Source organism: Falco rusticolus, chromosome 12, assembly GCF_015220075.1.
Source record: "Falco rusticolus isolate bFalRus1 chromosome 12, bFalRus1.pri, whole genome shotgun sequence".
In the NCBI taxonomy this organism is placed as follows: Eukaryota; Metazoa; Chordata; class Aves; order Falconiformes; family Falconidae; genus Falco; species Falco rusticolus.
In genome coordinates this window covers 7,414,620-7,433,323 of record NC_051198.1, presented here as the reverse complement: position 1 = coordinate 7,433,323, position 18,704 = coordinate 7,414,620, and the positions used below count along the sequence as shown (strand labels likewise).

The window sequence follows — 18,704 nt, the reverse complement described above, 5'->3', positions numbered from 1 at the left end:
CATTACCGGCAAGAAGAGGAAGCGAGTAGATGGCGCAGTACACCGTGACAAGACAGCGTGAAGACCCTTCTCTGTTTAAGAGGGGAGAGAGAGAAAGGATTTGCCCTGGAGAGCAGTGTGGGCTTTTTGTATTATGAATTCTATGCATGTATATATAAATTTTCTCAGAACAGTAAGGGAGGGGGGCTATTTCCTAGAGCTGATTAAAGAAGCATGACTCGATTTTCAATTTCAAACGACTCGGGGGGCATTCCAATCGACTGCAGACAGGAAATGAATACCATACAGGCACTGAACAAGGCAGATGCTTTTCAATCTGACACTTACGTGAAAAGAAAATATCTTCATTTCTGTCTCCCCTCCACCCCATGATCACTAGTTAGTTCTGAGCTATTTTTAGGATAAATGGTTTTATTTTTCAAACTTGTTATAATCTTAGCATGTGCCTGAAGCCACCCAGACGCCACTGACAATAAACTGTATGGAGCAGGCCAAATGCATCTTTAGATTAGCCCCAGCTGCCAGACGCAGCAGCAAGGTAGAAGAGGAAAGACAAGCAGTTCAGGTTTGAGATACCCTGATGTCCTCTGTTGAGGAACAGAGACGGGACCCTAGCTGATACACCAGATCCCATGGAGGGAGAGCTGCTTCCGTACAGAGAGATTCCAAAGCGTACACAGCAGGCACACTGCAGAGCAGGTTGGAAGAGCATTTCCTGGTAGGCTGTGGCACAGAACTCACTTCCAGCTACTTAACAGTGCTAAAGAGATAAATATACCTCTTTTCTCCTCATACACCTCTTACAAGTAAACTGCAACAACTGTCATGGGAGTATTATGGGGTTTATAACTGGACTGCAATGTAATTGTGGCTCCTTTTATCAATGGCAGCAGTGCGTATTGGGTAACTGGCATATACAGCTCTTAGTCCATATGTGTGCAAACACACGATTTCAGCTGCAAGCTCCTCTTGTGCTTTATTGTGGGAAGATTTAAATGGGATAAAGAAAAATAAATAATCAGAGAGGTGGTATTAATCTTGCTCTTACTTGACGTTATGCAAATAATCAGCTCATTTTATTTTAGTGTTAAGACTGCCATAGTGATATTCTTAAGAACACAAGAAAATGATCCTCTTAGGAGAGAGACAGGAGAAGAAGAAAGAGGGATGGGTAGGTGAGAAAGGCACCTCTGATTTACATTACTCGAAAAGCTGTGAATGCTAGATCAAAGAAGAGCAGGAATCAAATTCAGTACCACTAAGGATTTCAGCAGCTTTTTCAGAGCTATTGCTGCCTCAAGGGCAAACTCTTTCAAACACTAGGTGATGCCTCTAACCAGCCACAACTCCCACCTTATACCGCTAAGCCTCACATAGTTTCCTTTCATCAGCTGGCATACTGGGGAAAGCACAGACAGCTAAGACATTGCTGTATCTGGGCCCGATGAAGGAGACATACAGCAGAGCGCAGAAATAGCATGTGTGCATTTTCTGCACCAGATGTTGCCTTGTTAAAGGCCATCGTGGTAGATGTTAAATAATAGAACAGATTCTTCACTGAAGAGCTGTGTGTTTGGCGACTGCTGATACCGTGGAGCGCTCTGTCCAAGGACAGAATGCAGTCACCCTGGTGAGAGCCTTGGGCAGGGTTTGTTTGCTCAGCACTGACTTACTGATAAATATAAAACCACCTCATATTTTATTGTGGAATGAAGGCAGGATAAGACATTTAAGGAGCTACTGCAGCTCAGCTGGCAAGTGGTAACTTGTCCGTGAGTTTGGACTCACAGGTCTAATTCGAACACCTAGAAGGCACAGGATCCAACCCTAAATCAAATCCTGAACTGTCAAATGCACTTACAGATTGGCATCTTTCTGCCCCCTCCTGCCCTTCTTTGGGTCAGGTGTCCTTGGAGTCTGGTAGAGAAGCTTCCAGGTGTTCTGCTTTGTCAGGACACTTCAGGATCATGCCTCAAGCAAAAGCCACCGGAATTGGCTGCAGTAAAGCAATTCCACCTGGTGCATCCCCAGATGGTTTCCTAAGAACTGCCTTTGGGCTTCTGATACTGATCCACTTGCAGCAGGCTCATTGCTGCTGCCATCTTCATGTCCCTGGGAATGCTCCATTCATCCCGCCTTTCACATCTGCTATGTTACACACATGGCTACACCAGTGCATTACAGATTATTCAGCTCCTTCCAAGCTCTTTTTCAACATTTTAACAAGCATAATTCAACATTTACCTAGTTCCACCAGCACTTAGTGCAAACTGGTACCTTACACATTTTCATGAAACAGGCAACCCTTTTTCTTCTGTGTGTTTTGATCAAGAGCTAGCGCTACTACCATTTAAATGCATATCAAAAGCTCCAGGACTCTATCCAGCTAAGCAGTTCATTTGAAACCTTTGGCACTATTGTTCCAGTACGCCTGAAGACACAGGCATAGTGTGGCTGCCCTAGGTTCCCTTTTGATATATATTTTCACAAATGTTAGACATATACATATCAACCCCTCTATTCTTTCCTAATAAAAGCTTGGACTCTAAAGCACAAGATGAGGAATAGATACTCTACTGGCCAGCTGCAGCAAGCCTTTCATAAATAACACGACAGTCAACCTCTGTAAAGGAAAATGATACTCCAGAAGCTTGATCCTGACATACATCTGTTTTCCTATTGTAGGAAGGAATAAGAAGATAGAAAAAGTTAAATGCTGAACACCTAAACAAACTCTTGATTAAGAAGAGATGGTAGTAGTTATGACAGATGAATTGTAAACCACCTGCAAATGTTAAGATTGCTGCAGTCTTCTGCAGACCATTGAGTCTATACCGCAAACGCCCAATAGACAGGGACTGCGCTCTATAAAAATCACGATGAATGCAGGCTTGTTTTTATATTATGGAGGTCCTAATCCTCCTCCTCCTCTGCCTTTGCTCTATTGTTACAACATCAAAGACCAACTGCTGGCCGAGATACAGTCAATATGAAAAGGGCGACCAGCAAATTTACTGCTTGACTTCATTCCCTTTAAATGGAATAGGCACCATGGCCCTTTTTCAAAGTCCAGTCACAGACATATATCTTTTTTATTGGACATCATGTACAATAAAGTGAAGCTGTAAGTTGGAAAAAAAAATAGAACACCTTAAAAAATCCCATGAGGTGAACATTCCTTTATAAAAATATCACTGTGGTTACGTGTTTTGAAAAACTCTGGGCACTCTGCAGGGCAAAAGGCATGGGCTGGCTAGGTTATAGTTTAGCTAAGATGCATACCCATGCCTAATACCTAGTTGGTTTTAAAAAAAACACCACCACCACAAAACCAAAAAACCACCCCACTAATAAAAAGCCATATATTTAAGACAGAATGCCAGTGTCATTCAAATAAACTGAAATGGCAGCATTCATGTCACAAGAATCATTAACTGCTTTGTTATAGCCTGCTCTGTGCAGTGAACCTTTACAGACTTCTTGAGTCCAGAGAGCCTTAAAATCAGTCGCACGAAATGCCAATATATACACTGCATCTGAAACAACTCCCATCTGATTACTGAGGTAATTTCAAGAGACACTTTCAGAGGGAGTCGTGTCTGTAGACATTAAAGACAGGGACAGTTTTATTGTTGTTGTGTTGCTAAATAGAGGCTAAATAATTTCCTGCTATGAAATTATATAGCATATGAGCAACTTATATGATGTAAGTCAATATACCAGGGTGTTACAGAATCCACACTAGTTAGCTACCATTTTTACTTTTTAATATATGATATGCCAATATTGTGAGGAGTTTTTGTTTTCAACTATTTAAGCTATTAAACCTTTTTGTTTGTTTGGGTAACTGGTGCAAACAGACACTAAGTAGTACATATCTGATTACTAGTGTTCTATCTGGCTCAAGTCCATATTGATTTTAAAACCCTGTACTGACAAATGTGGCAGATAAAACCAAGCAAATTCTCGTTTTGTTACACCTATAGTAATCTTCGGCAGCTGCTTCCAGCAGAGTAATTATGGCCTCCTCACGGTAAAATCTGCTGCTGCTGCATTACTTCTACGGCAAGAAAGTACCAAAGCTACGCAACTAATGCATTTGAAGCACTAGCTTCAAAAAACAGCTGTCTCATTGCTAGGTCCTTTTCACCACTCTTTGAGTTACATTATGTTCTACTGTCAGTCGCCTCCTCTCTCCATTGCATCCCACAGCACAGTTCTTCCCGCGCAAGGACCTCATCTCCTACTCAGACTTCCTGGGCATGTACAAGACAAGCGGTTCCAATGACAGTGTTCTATCGTTCAATACCCGAATGCCCAACTCAATGGGAATGCAAAGGCAAGACACCTGAAGGAAGCTTTCTGGAAGTCAAAACCTGGCCCACGGACAACACTGACTCAGTAAACTGTTCCTTAGAAGGGGAGGAATCCACTTTTTTTTAGAGCAGTCCTGTAAACAGTGGCAGAAAAAGATGGGGCACATTATTTGGGTGGTTTTTACAGATACTTCCACTATACTCACAACGGTATTGTCACAAGTACTGATCTCAACAGCCATGCAGGCAAAGAGGAAATTTTGATCTTCCCGAGGAAGAAGAGCTACTGTGGAACAAAACAGTCCAGGATTTTTCAGCATGTACGAAACTAACAATGAAACACAACGGATGGAAATGATTGTCATGCAACCTGCAGAAAGCCACATGCCAGAGTCCAGTTTGTCTTCATAGACGGAAGCTCAGATTATGTATTTATATGCATATCAGTTCAAATCAGTAGAAAAACTGGGCTGTGAAAGATTCAAATCCAAGATGAGCTTCAGTGGGGTCTGCAGTTGACATAAGTCATTGGCTCGTCTTGCTTTGTGAAAGTCAGTAGAGCAAGGTCAATTTAAACACACTGAGAATGCAGGTCTAGCATGGGGGCGTAAAAGCCAAGGTATAGTTTGAACATCTGCCTTTCAACATGGACTGACTCCACCAAGAGTAGTGAGAGAAAGATTTCATCTCAGATTTTCCTCTCTCACATTTGTGAGCACCTCCGTAACATTAAAAGCACCCAGATAGCCATCAGTCTACAAGAGCTTAGAGGTGAACAACTCCAGGCCTGCTTTCACCCTGCTGACTGCTAAAAGGGAGGAATAAAAAAAATATGACCCACTGCCATGAGTTCTCGAAGCACTGAAAAACAAGGGCAAAAGGATAAAGGAACTGCTTACCAGTACCGCCCACACCAGCTCCTCTGACCAAGTATTATACTGCCACACAACTGACCGCTGTGGCAAGCCATTACTTATTACAATAATAAGTTACATTTTACTTTGTTTTCTTTCTTTTTCTGGTATTTCAAATCAAAAGTACATGGAAATACCAACACTGGAAACATTCTGCTCTTACTGATGTATCAATGAGCTCACTATTTCTTGGAAATGTTATTTGTCTCTGTGCTTTGGACTATGAATTTAGCCTGGCATTTTCTGCCTTCAAAACTTGTAAAATCGGTATCCTGCAGGCACAATGGCATTAAAGTGCAACAGTAACCACTGTATCATTTAATGCTTCCTTTTGCAACTTACTAAAGCACTTTGTATTTTTCTGCTCTAAGTTACCACCTCATTATTCATTTGTGCCACTGCTTACAGCCTCCATTCAGGCCGGGAGACCTATTACACTACACACTGTACACAAGCAACACTACAACAATGGAATCTCAACCTCAAGGAGCTTGGGTTGAGATGTAAAAAATAACAATATGCATCAGTGACCTAGCTCTGCTACCACTGAAAAATAATGCTTTAAACAAGTCATCTTTTATGGAGAACATTATTCAGTCAATTCAAAGAGCTTCTCGTTAACATAGTCTTAAAGCAGACAACAAGATAAGAATCGTAACAAAAAGGCCAAACAAGCACTAAAATACCACCGCGAACAGAACAAGTGAGGCACAACTGGGTGCTACCACATCTGTTTTCTGTGTGCCTGCCAGTCTTCCTTGCAGAGCATAAAGCAACAGACTCCCACAGTTAAACCTGCCAGAGCTGCTCTATCTTGTCTATTGCTACACTTTCAGGATATAAGCACAAAGAAAAATTACATTGCTTCCATTTTTTAGTCAATGTTTGTGTAAGGAAACATCTAAACTATCTGCATGTATATTTGAAGTTGAGTGCATTGCAAGATATTTTAAAAATTATCACTTGGAAGAATGTTAAGTGTAAAAAAAGTATGGCAAAATAATTTCCTATGATTACTTGCATTCTGCACACTTACGTAGTGAAGGAAAAAAAAAAAGATACATTCTCAAGCATGAATATCTACAAATCTGTGCATCAGTCATTATTGTTCTGGAACAATAAGCATTGATTATCAATATACAGATGTATGAGATACGAGTAGAGACAAAAGGACAACTGCTGAATTCAAAACATGGTTCCAGGTCGACATTTAACATAACCTGGATTGGTTAAACAGGTGTCTCCCCAGCAAACGAATGCCACAGCAGAGCAAGGTGTCGAAAAGCTTAGTACGCTGAAGCTTTAGGCACTAGGGCTTGGTTACCTATTACCAGGTCATAACATGTATGTTAAAAGTCACAAGGGAGTACACAGTGACCAGCTCCAGACAGTAAAATGATGATAAAATTGTTGGGGTCACAAAGATCAACAGCAGAGCTTCAGCTCTAGGCCTCCTATTTTTGTGGACAGCTAGCAGTAAGAAGGACAGGGCAGGGCAACGGGACAAAACCTAAGGGCTGACAAGTGAAGGTGGAGGGGCGAAGGAGAGGTTTTGGTGCTGGGTAACAGCGAAAGGTGAGTAGCAGCACAGTTGTGCCGTGATGGACCAGCTGTGTTCTTCCTGTGAGAAAAAACTTCTCTACACAATCAGCGAAGACTACAAAATAAAAGCTACACCAGAACTAGTGCTGATTGTCCAAGTTAGATGAACCAACATGAAAAATACCAAGCCAGCCCCTTCCAAAACCTCTGTGCACACCCATGCCTTTTCTCTCTACTCTCATTGTCACCAAGGGTGACCATTACAGCTTCCCAGGAACCAGACTCAAACCTACCGCTCCTTTCAGTGCCACGGGTCAGCCAGCATACCACCACGGGGCTCAGAACCCCATGTTAGCAGGCTTCCCTTTAACCACTCTCCCCCAACACACAGCCCCAGAGCACAGGTAAGGATGGACTGGCAGAAGAGAAAGCCAAAACCAGGAATATCTGTGGGACCCCTGTCCCGTCATAGTCACTGTGGTTTGTGTCCATTCTGTATGGGAATGGACATAAAGACACCATGATGGCCCAGAATAAATGTAGAACTACATACACTCTGTTTTTTTCATACAAATACCCCAATGCTATAAAGAGCTGGGAAATGATCCTAAATCTTGCTCAAAACAGAAATAAAAGAACTCCAACAGACTCTTCTGTATAAAGCACTAGGAAAATGATATTCCAAGCAATAGCTACAGAGACAAAATTGAGAGGAAGCCTGGGATTTAACGCCAAGTATTTATCAGTGGTGATTCAAGATGAGCAGTACTGTAATTGTTAGCTGTTGGGCTGCAAAGAAGTTCAACAAAATATGTCGCATCCAAACATCTTGGTCAGAACTAATGCAGGAAGTTACATTCGTACCTGCCATGCAGTACATACCGTACCTCCTTGCAGCCGTAACCAAATACAGCACTCCTGGATTCCTGTTCTAAATTACTGCAGTAGTCCTAGATACGAAAAAGCTTGCCGCATCCTACCCTGAAGGTGTGGTTGTTCTTTTCCACTGGGGATGCTTCAGTTTGCTAGGAAATTAAGTGATAGGTAAAAGAAAAGCTTAACTAATGCTTTCTGGAGTTTTCCTGGAGCCAGGTTTGGAAGGTGGAAGAATGCCTCCTGGGAGCTGCAGACAACAGCAAACGGTCCTCCACCCAGAGCAATAGTCTCAGTCCTTCACCCTCGTTTCCCATTTATCCCTTGCTTCCATGCACACAGCGGCAGCACACGTAAAGCTAATCACCCTTCCTTCCCTCTAGATCCTGGAACAAGCCACAGCCCACTAGCAAAACCACTAAAGAGCATACATAATTCTCTCCCCTGGGAGATGAGAGAATGAACTGCACATGGTCTAAGTCATTCATAAAGCTCAGTGCATAACTGGAAGAACATATGCTAATGGTAAGGGTGAGCTTTAGCTAAGAATCTATACAGCAAAGCCTGCTAAGAACAGGAAGGTTTTACTATCACTGTCAAAAAGCACGAAACAACATCCTCTGTGATGAGTAACAAGTGCACCAAAAGAGATTTTGGTTTTCAGAGAATCAGCCTGCTTCAGTCAGAAGCCACCTGCTCTGAAAGTTATTTGTATAATGTATAAACTGCTCTTAAGGCAGAGAAGGATTTAGTGCTCGTATTAAACATAAGATGTACATCTACTTAGTGGTGTCTTACACAGGCTAAGGACAGTCTGGAAAACATGAACACAAAACATTGAACCAACAGTTTTTCAAAGATTATTTATACGATCGGTTCCTATTAGAACTAACCAAATGTAGAGCTCCAGAGCTCAAGTAAGCTCTAAAAAAACTCAGTCTAAAACTCTCCCACAAAGTAAACAGCTTGCGTCCTACTTAAACTGAGAAAGCCAGAAAGCCGATACATGCCACTGTTATCAGCCTGGAGATCATTTTGCAACTTGCTTGAATCCAGTATAAGGGGCAGCAGGAAAACACAAACCTTAAAAATGCTGAAAAGCACCCCAGCAAAGGTAACAGACAGCACACTGTTTCCAAACTGCTCCTCGTGTTGAGCTGTGGGCCTCAGGAGAAAGTTCAGAGCTGAGCCCTGTAAAGGACTCCTCACGCGGCTTGGAGAGCAACTCTTGTGCAACTGTTTATAAGCAGAATGTGTTTCTTCTGCTAGGGCTCAGAGAACATTTCTGACACACTCTAATTGCTTGCATGCTTATTGAGGAGGGGGGCAAGGACAGGAGCAAGGAGATTAAAAGTAAAAAGCTGTTTACAGCATTGTGCTTCTTTTCGAATTACGTTCTCTTATATGGCTCCAGCTCTACGCACAACTACTGAGTTTCATGCTAATGTAATACTGCTGCAAGTACCGCAGTGGAGAATCTGACTTCATGTGCTATGGCATATATTGTTGGTGGCTCTGTTACTACATTTTACAAGGTCATTTTTCTTGGTGTCGGAGCACTGTTTTTCTTGGTGTGCAAGGCCTGCTATGGAAAAATTAGAAGTGATGGGAATAAACTTCTTGATGAAATATTTTCTCTCGGAATCAAAACACAGATTTTAGAGCATCGTAAAGTATTATAAACATCTTTCAAAATTTATGTTCAAGCCTTCCCTTCATTTTAGAACTATGTAAAATGACAAAAACGTACCCAAGGAGCACTTTTCCATCTCTGAGTATAGCTTCATTGGCTTTTATTCAGAAGCAAACGTTTTTTTCCTAAGTATACTCCACAATAGTTTCTGGATGTTAATTAAATTATACCTAATAAAGTTCTCACCAGAACAAAACAAAAATCTTCCCCCTCCTCAAGTCTCCTTTTTTTTTTTTTTCTTTTTTTTTTTTTAAGGGATGGAAAAAGGGAATAAAATCCGATTGAGAAACAAACGACCAATTCCCTCCTATAACTCAAAACTGCAAGGTATTTTACAACTCCAATCTGGACTTCCCACTTTGCGTTAAGTTTACACTACTGCAAACCAGTCGTAACAGCAGCATGAAGCTGCAGCAATGCAGCGCTCCAGTGCCTATTTCTGCAGCAGTGAACCAAGGAAGTTGTGCCTGTATTTCACCCATCCCGAAGAGGACCAGCCAAGTACCTCAGGATTTTCCCCTCACTGCTGCTCCACTACTGCCAGTCACAGCGGCACAACACAATCACAGACATCTGGGAACTCTAGCGACGTGCACAGTACGGGGAAGCGCACCAAAAGTAAACTTAAGAGGGAGGAAGAAATAACTTGTTTGAGGACTGAAGCTTTTTCTGGATTTTTCTCCATCTATCAGCCTTACTAATTGCAGGGTTAACATACTGAAAGACCAAAAGAAATCAAAACCTATCATCCCAAATCCTTCCTCCATTTGAAGGACCAAGGGGTGGGAGAAAGAGAAGCTCTTCCTCCCTTAATCGGACTTCAAATAAAATACAAGTCACTATTTTAGACTGTTTAAGTCTCCAACAACATTTTAAGATCCCTAAGGATTCCTCCTGGATCGTTTTATGTAAAAAGGCTCAAGGATGTGCTAAGTTTTTGGGGTTTGGATTTTGTTTTAACTAAGATTAACACTTCAGATTTTCTTTCAGTCACACAAGACCAAATTCTGATTACTTTATTTGTGCAAACAGACCACCTAAGTCCTAAAATACCACACCCTACATTTCATAGTAGGCAGTTTGTTTTTATACAAATTTGCCTTGTCAAAATACATCTACAAACAGATGCTGCAAAGATTACTCTGTCCTGGATTTGCCACAATGATAGACTTTGTCAAATGAAATTTCATCAGATGAAACGCTGACCTAATCACTTCTCAATCTTTTCTCTCCATAGCCCTATGAAGACGGGGGGGGGGGGGGGGGGGGGGGGGGGGGGGGAAGTTTGGGTTTTTTTCAGCATAAGTGATAGCAACACGAGAGATTTCTATTTACTTATACCAGCAAATCTCGGTTTGTGCAGTTTTGCTTTCCACATTGATTCTTTACCTGGGAATGCAATGCACTAGGATTTTGCATTTCACTTCAGTATGTGACACGATAACAGCCCAAGAAATGCCAAAATCTGGAGTGCAAACTTGCCATCATGATCTATATTGTGATGCTCTGAATGGAAGCATCTGCCTGCCAGAGTACAATTTTCTAAAGCAGGTTACAGTATTTTCCAGCTAGCAATAGAATCCATGAAAGTTATAAAACCAAAAAACTGATAGACTTCCATCTGTTTAACTGATTGCTCTAATCAATATACTTTCCTCCCATAATGTCTTGTACAGACACGCTCTGTCAAATACATAACTGCAGAATCAATTCAGTTGGGAAGTATATAAAAACTTCAATTCTACAAATGGCAAAACACGATGAAAACACGAACTGCAAAAGCTATCATGATGCTTAAAGGCACAAAGTTTTATTAAGTTATCTGCAAAAAAAAACACCGGACAGAAAAAAATTCTTGAAGTCAACAATCAACAGATTTTCACCAGACAGCCAAGTACAATGATAATGCTCTGAGATAATTATCTGAAGATGATTTTCCTCTTGTTTCACCCTAACCTTACAACAGTCCTCTAAAAAGAGTGCCTCTGGGAAATGGCATCACCCAGAGTTCCCACTTACCCAGATGTTTCCCTCATTATGTTATAAGCCTGTCAGGAAAAGGCAAATTCAGGGTTATTCTAATGATAGCAAACACCTCATAAAAAACCTCTCCAAATTTACTTTTCCAAGGAACATCATTTTTAAAGGCATTTCAAGTGCCCATGAGGAAAGAAAGCATCATTTATAAAACATTATTACCAGAAATCTTGAAGATATTAAAGAAAACATCCTGGAATGTCAAGCCAGTGATAAAACTGCAGCTCAAAGACAGACAGCATCACGGGGCCTTACCCAAAGCACGCGGCCGAGCACTGCCAAGCAGGACTCCCACCAAGTTCAACAGGAGGTTTTCCGAGTTAAGAGGACCCGATTCCAGTCTGTGCCCGGGCTGTGGAGCCTGCGGATCCGGGACCCCTCCTGCAGCCAGTGGTTTCGCTTTGTGGGCCACCGGCTGGGGATCCCGGGCCGACAGCGATCCTCACAGCCTGCGCTCTCCTTATTTTTCCTCACGCTTTATAGAAGGGTGCTCTGCAGGTGCTACGGGGTCTTTCTGAGACGGTAAAGGGGTTTACATAAATTTACGGCGATAATAATTATACACTTTCTGTCAGTTCTTTGTAAGATCTGGTGGTTGATTTTTCTTTAATACTTGGCTACGGGGAAACAGGTTGGTCAGGGCACATGCGGCTGCCCTGAGATTCACAACCCTTGCCTGGGGATTCTGATGATCCTGCAGCTTTTACCACTGTCTCCAGCCATTTTACACTAATGGCAAGATGTGATACTGAACGAAAAAGAAACACCTGCGAAAATAAGGCAGCGGAACAAGAAAGTCCTTTACCTCTGCCGGAGAGAATTCACTGATGGTTTCATGGCACTGGAACGGCCTGGCCGGGCCACAAGCACCTGCCACCCCACGGTTCCGGGCTGTTTCGGGAGCGCGCGTCCCCACCTCCCGGCCCTTTCCCAGGCAAGCCAGGCGTTCGGCTCCCCCGCGCCCCGACACCGCTCCGCCCGCCGGTGCCCGGGCCGCGCCGCCAGGTGCGAGCGGGACCAGGGGCGATGGCGGCCGCCACCTGCGCGCGGCGCCTCCCAGCGCGGCCCCTCAGCGGGGGGCAGGGCCGCCCCCGCGCGCAGGGAACCCCGCCAGCGGGGGAACCCCGGCGGCGGCGCCCGATGGTGCCTCGGGGCCGGCGGCAGGTGCGGGGCGCCGGCTCCCGGCAGCGCGGCCAGCCCCGTCCCCCCGGTGCCGGTGCCGGGCCGCCCCCGCCCGCCGCGCCGGCCCGGGGAGGGGGGGAACGCGGGCGGAGAGCGCCCGTCGGCCGCGCGCGAGGGAGCGGCCGTTGGTCGCGCGCGGGCGGGGGGGCGGGGCGGCACTCACCTGCCGCTGGCTGTGGTTGCCGGCGCCCGTGGGGGCGTGGGGCTCGCCGCCGCCGCGCAGCACGGTGATGTGCAAGGTGAGCAGGAGCAGCCCCAGCAGCAGCAGCAGCTCGGCCGCCAGCCGCACCATCCTCTTGAGCCGGGCGGCTTTAGGGCCCCGCGGCGGCGGCGGCCGTGGAGGAGGCGGAGGAGGAGGAGGAGCCGCGGCGGCCGCCGCCGCCGGGGCCGCCGCCGCCGCCGCCGCCGGGGCGGCCCCGGCCCCAGGGCCGGCTGCGGCAGCCGCGGGACGGGCGGCGGGGACCGCGCCGCTCTCGGCGTCGGCGGGGCGGGCGGCGGGCGCGGGGCAGCGGCGGCAGCAGCAGCAGCAGCAGCGGGGGCCGCCACACCACGGCGGAGCCACGTCGGGGCGGGACGCCGCGGCGGCGGCGAGAGTCCCGGCGCTGCCCGGCTGCGGCGGGGGGCGGCAGGTAGCCGCGACGGGGCCGCGGGCCGGCGGCGTCTCTGCGGGCAGCCCTGCAACCCAGAGGCACCGTGGGCCGTCGGAGGGAGGGAGGGAGGGAGCGGGCGGGCCGAGCCCCCGCCGCCTCGGGGAGCCGCGGGCCGGCGGAGAGCAGCGGGGCTCGGCTGCCGACGGGGAGACGCTGCGAGGACGGGGATAGCCGGGAGCGTGTGTGCGAGCGAGAGGGAGCAGGGCGGGAGAGGCGCGGGGGAGGCTGGGGACGACTCTCACATGGCGGGGAAGCCGGGACGCTCCGAGGGGAGGAGAGAGCTTGGGGCTATCGCCTCCCTCCTCGCGAGGGGATGGGGGTGGCCCCTGGACCAGCTCCCCCCCGTCCCCCCCCGCCGTGTCCTCGCCCGCCCCGCGGCTCCCCCCTCCCCTCAGGACGCCCGTCGAAGCGTCGCCCCGGCCGGCCTGCCCGGCCCCTCGCGGCGGGGACGTGCGGCGGCGGGGCCGCACCGCGACCCCCGCCGGCTCCCAGCCCTCGACGGGGCGGCTGCGAGTGCCTTTTGGGGGAAGAGGGGCAGATCGCTGCTTCCTCCCAACCCCCCTTCCTCCTCCTCCTCCTCCTCTCTATCCCCCGGCCCAGCCGTGGGAAATGGGGCGGGGGCGCGAGGGGCAGCAGAAAGCTTCAGCTGCCTGCCCTCCCTCGGGGCTGGATACCTGGCTCCATCTCTCCTCTCTCTTCCCTCCAGCGGCCCTAGGGCTGGCAGGGGCAGCGCCGCACTCTCTCCTGCCACCGTGCGTGCGTGTTTGCAAGCGGCGGGCTCTCCTCCCGGCTCCCGCTGCTGCTCCCACACTGACTTTCTCGCCCCCTCGCTCTGTGTCGGGAGAGGTGCGTGCCGGATGCTTTTATACCGCCCTGCCTCCCTCCTCTGCTGTCCTCCCCCCCCTCCTTTCCCTTCTCCCTCTTCGCAGCTCCTGCCGCAGCCTAGCGTTGCCCCCCTACCCCCGCTCCCCCCCTCCCTGTGCCGACCTGCCCCCCCGCTAGCCCCGGTTTGCCCGGGACCCTCCCGCGGCACCGCGCCCCGGCGCGCTCCCGGCTGCACCTTGCGTGAGGTTTGCGCCGCCGCTGCGCCGGGACGCGCTGAGCTGCCGTGGCCGTGTCCCCTGCGGCGGGGCTGTGCGGCACCGGCGGCTCGGGCCGCTGGGGTCTTACACTCCTCACCGCTGTTTCCCATCCTCCTGGTTGCTGGCTGCGTAAGTACGATGGAAAAAAACTTTCTCTCTCAGATGGAAGGCCTCCAAATTTCAAATTAACGTGATTTTGAAAATAATGAAAATGGGGACTGGATTCTCGCTTGCTGTAAATCGGTATCGTTGCATCCAGTCTGGTGGAGCCAAATGCTGAAGATGCAGCTCAGTGTAACAGCTCAAATAAACATAAATAAAATCACCTAACAAGAAACAGGAGTTTTGGAATCTTTGTCGTCGTTCTTCCACAATTGGGAACGTTATATGTAAAAATGAGGATACAAGCGATCAGGGCCTGTGCCGGTGTGTGCCAGCCAGGAGACTGAATTGGTATCAGAACGCCTAAATGGACAAACGGGGGGAAAAGTGTTTGCCAGCCAAAATGGTTTCAGTCTGAGGCCGACGTCCTCAGACGGGAAGGTGAGCTGGGGTGCCTTGTGGGAGCCTCTGCCCGTGGAAGCTGGCAGATACGGGGTGCGAGGAGAGTTGGAGCTTGTGGGAGGTTTCTCAGAGGGCTTGGTGTGCCTGAAGGCTGTGGTTACAAATGAGTCAAAATGATGCCTCGTACCCTTTCAGTCACATAGGTTTCCCTTCCAGCAATAACCACTGTACATTATTAACCATCAGGCAGGAATATGGGTAAAATAATTGCACTGGAGTATTGTCAAGATGTGACCAAAAGCCCCAAAACCAAAACCTTCAGATTTCAGGATTTTTAATCTGCAGACATGTTCCACGTTAGCACTGCAGTAGGAGCGATCGGTGCTGATGACCGGGCAGGACAGGGACTCTCATGGGCTGCCCCGAGCATGTTACAGCGAGGTACGACCCCTCTGCCTCGTGAAACCACTCATTGATAAATACACGGTATCACACCGATGCTCTCGGTTACGCGGCAAACCATACAGAGCTGTTCAATATTACATAAAACCGTAACTGCCTGTGAGACCATCACGTGGTTTTTAAAAAAATGTGTTGTTTTTTTTTTTAACCCAAACATCCCTTGGGCTAATCAAAATACTGAGAAGATAAAAACACTGATGTACTTCAGATGTCACTGCTCGGCCTGGGCTCTCCTCCTGCCGCCATTGCTGTGATCGGGGCGGCCGGCAGCTGCACCCCTGCGCAGGCACGCCAGCGGCAGAGGGCATGGCATGGAGCGGTTAGGGTGGCAGGCTTGTGGAGGTGGGCAGTGAAGAGGCAGGAGAACTGTCCTCCAGGTTTGCCAAAGTCTGACCCTACCTAGTGGCTGTCGGTGGATGCCAGCTGTTGAAGAAAAATGGAAACCTGGCACGTGAGTTCTGTATTTCAGAGCTTAATAGCACAAATCGACAGCCAGAGCGAGACTGAAGGCTTGTAATGCGAAACAGTCCAAGTGACAGCCTGGTGAAAAACACACACATGGATCTGCCGCCGAGCTCTGGGTAATGTAAGTTCTCCCTCGCCTTATGAAAGAGACTGAACCAAAAGACATCTTTAATCCAGATGAGATGGGCCCGTGCTGGTGCGTGTTTCCTTGTGGGACGTTAAGTTTTATGCGTTAAGCTGTTGTACGAAGATAGCGAGGGACAGAGCAATGCTACTATTAGCAGTGAGCGGATGGCGACAAGAAACCAAAGCCTCTTCCCACTTGAAAAAGTCAGCGTAAAAGCGGCACTTGGGTATGGTGATACTGCCTGCGTGGCTGCGCTGAGGGCGACTGGAGAGAAAAGTGTGCGCACGCGTGCGCTGTAGATGCCAATTTAAATTCACAAACACTGTTAAATCAGCAGATGACTTCACCGATGAATCCAGGCGGCTGAATCACAACTAGGGGAGATGGACTTAAAAGCAAAGGGAAAAGCTCTCTTTTCCTGGCTGGGTGAACACTTGCTCCAGCAGCTACCATCTGGTCCCTAGAAAATGAAGTCAGGGTTTGCCTGGGGCAGGAGACCCATCGGTAGCCTGGGGGGGGATGCTGCTCCTGGGCTGTGGTTATGGGCACCCAGCAGGGAGGTGAATCAGCAGCTGGGTCTGACGGTGGTGCTGGGGTAAGGGAGGTGTGTGCTCCTTTGATAGCTCCTTCCCTGTGAAGGTTCACAGCTCACACCTCACCCTTCTACCCCCAGCTTTCACCTTCCATTTCTCTTCCCTCCAGACTCGGCTCATGTGCACTCCCAGCCTCTTGCCAGTGCCAGGGGAAATGCGCCGCTCTTCAAAACAGGGTTAAATTCACACATTTGATGTGGCATTTGTGACACGACAAGTGCAGTACATGATCAGGTAGCGTAGCTCAGCTGATATGTGAGGAGTCAGTAAGCCATGGTAGCTCATCTCCTCATGTCCTGCCTCTTTCGAGCCCTGCAGATCCTATGTTCGTCATTGCAGTTTCAAAAGAGGGTTGTGGTATCCATGTTGCAGCCCCTACCACATGGTGAGGTGTTTCAGGGGTCTGTTGGTTCCAGTCATGGTGCTTCTAGATGAAGGGCTCCATGGTCTCCCTTACACTAGCCTGTCAACAAAACCACACATTTGTCCATGGCCACCGTGCCACCTTCAGTGCTCAAGGCCAAGAAACTGTGTCCAGGGCTGAATTTGCAATATCCTGGCTGGCAGGTCCTGCTGGTGGTGTTCCTGTCTCCTGCTGTGGCCATCATGGCTGAGCACACCACGTGCTGTCCATTGCACTGTCTAGGGCCAACCCCACTACATCAATGTGCAGGTACGTACACTTGGTATTATGAGACCTGAAAAACAAAATATTGCCTGAGACACAGCACTTTACAGATTCTGGGTGGTCCTAGTGACCGAAATGAGTAGCACATCAATCGTACCTGGTCAAGGGTGAAAAATCCTCATTTTGGATGAGGGCCACCAGGTGACATTCTTCAATGCCAGTGTGAAGAATTACTGGATAAGGAGAGGAGAGAGAAGAAAATAAAGAATGATATAACATAACGTAACGTAACGTAACATAACACGAGTCACTTTATATGCGTTATCTCAGAAATGAGGAGGATGTAGAGGTAGGAGGACCACTGGGTTTTATGTCAGAACATCATGGTTCACTTGGGTCCTGCACCCCAGTTGTCCCAGCAGTTAAAAGACGTGGTGCTTACCCCTTTATTGTCAGTCCTGGTATTGCTCCAGGACTGTGGAGACACCCCATCTGTAAGACCAGTAGCTTTTCAGAGGACCATAGCTGGCAGAGTCCCATCTGCCCTCAGCTCGCTCCTGCCTGCGCCCGCTCCCAGGATGCTGCTGTTTTATCTTTAAGCCTAGGGGTTGCTTTAAAATTATCTGAGATGAAAACCTGGCTCCACTGAAGTCGTTGGCAAAGCTCCCATTGACTTCAGAGGAGCCAGGATTTCACCCTAAGACGCTTTGTAGATTATTGGTGAATGGAAAGCATACGTCTGGCTTCTTGAGGGTTATTATTGTTGGTGGTGACCTCTGCTCTGACAAGCATTGAGCAAGACTGGGTTGAGACAGATGGCTAAAGCTTTCCCTGTCTCTTCCCCTGCTTCCTCACAGGGGCTTTGCTTTACGGCTCATCATCTTGGATGCTGCTTATCAAGGAATACCTTCCCGTCGCCTGCCGGTGGAATTTAATGCCTGTTTGCCCACATTCCCCTTCCCCCAACGCCAGCAGATCAGCAGATAGGAGACAGAATGGCTGATTAGCTTCTAGCTCCAACCTCTTAGCTATAAGCTGCAAATGCACACACAAGGGTCTTCTCTTAAAAAAAAAAAAAAAGAAAAAAAAAAGAATAACTTTCCCCTGCAGGCAACCTAAGTCTTTCTGTGATGCACGGTTCCTTTATCCCAATGAATTACAACTTGAATAGTAGCCACCCTCTTTTAAAAAGAACTGATTAGCTTAAAGTTCTCCATTTTCCTGCTTCTCCTAGACTGGTGCCTTCCTTCCCATCTACATGTTTTGCCACCAACTGGGCCTAAAGACTGGGTCAAGATTTCTGAATTCTGCAGCACCTTGTGTGACAGACTGGAAATGTAGCGGCCACTTTATTAAAACTTGAAGCAAAAGTGGAAACGTATAGTGAGTAGTCTATATTATGGAACATGGAAACAGAGAAAACAGTCCAGCCCAGTTTCCCGCCTGTTATTTGTTTCTTTTTAATACCGAATTCTGTTTATTTTACACTCCACCACATTTTCACTTGTCAATACACAGCACATTTTTGTACTGATGATGTGCATGCAACTGCACTGTAGCATTTGCCAAGATGTGGCAGTACGGGACTGTGGGCATCAGCACGCCGGGAAACATTTTTCAGAAGTGCCCAAAGAGC

General features: G+C 47.7%; 1 protein-coding gene across 1 annotated transcript in view; it reads right to left on the bottom strand.

Moving 5' to 3' along the window:
- Positions 1-12,898, bottom strand: part of ISM1 (isthmin 1) — a 41,323-nt gene extending 28,425 nt beyond the window's left edge. Inside the window, exon 1 of the mRNA XM_037405874.1 lies at positions 12,721-12,898. Coding sequence (XP_037261771.1) covers positions 12,721-12,849 — 129 coding nt within the window. The 5' untranslated portion in view covers positions 12,850-12,898. The remainder of the gene's footprint in view (positions 1-12,720) is intronic.
- Between the last annotated feature and the right edge of the window lie 5,806 nt (positions 12,899-18,704).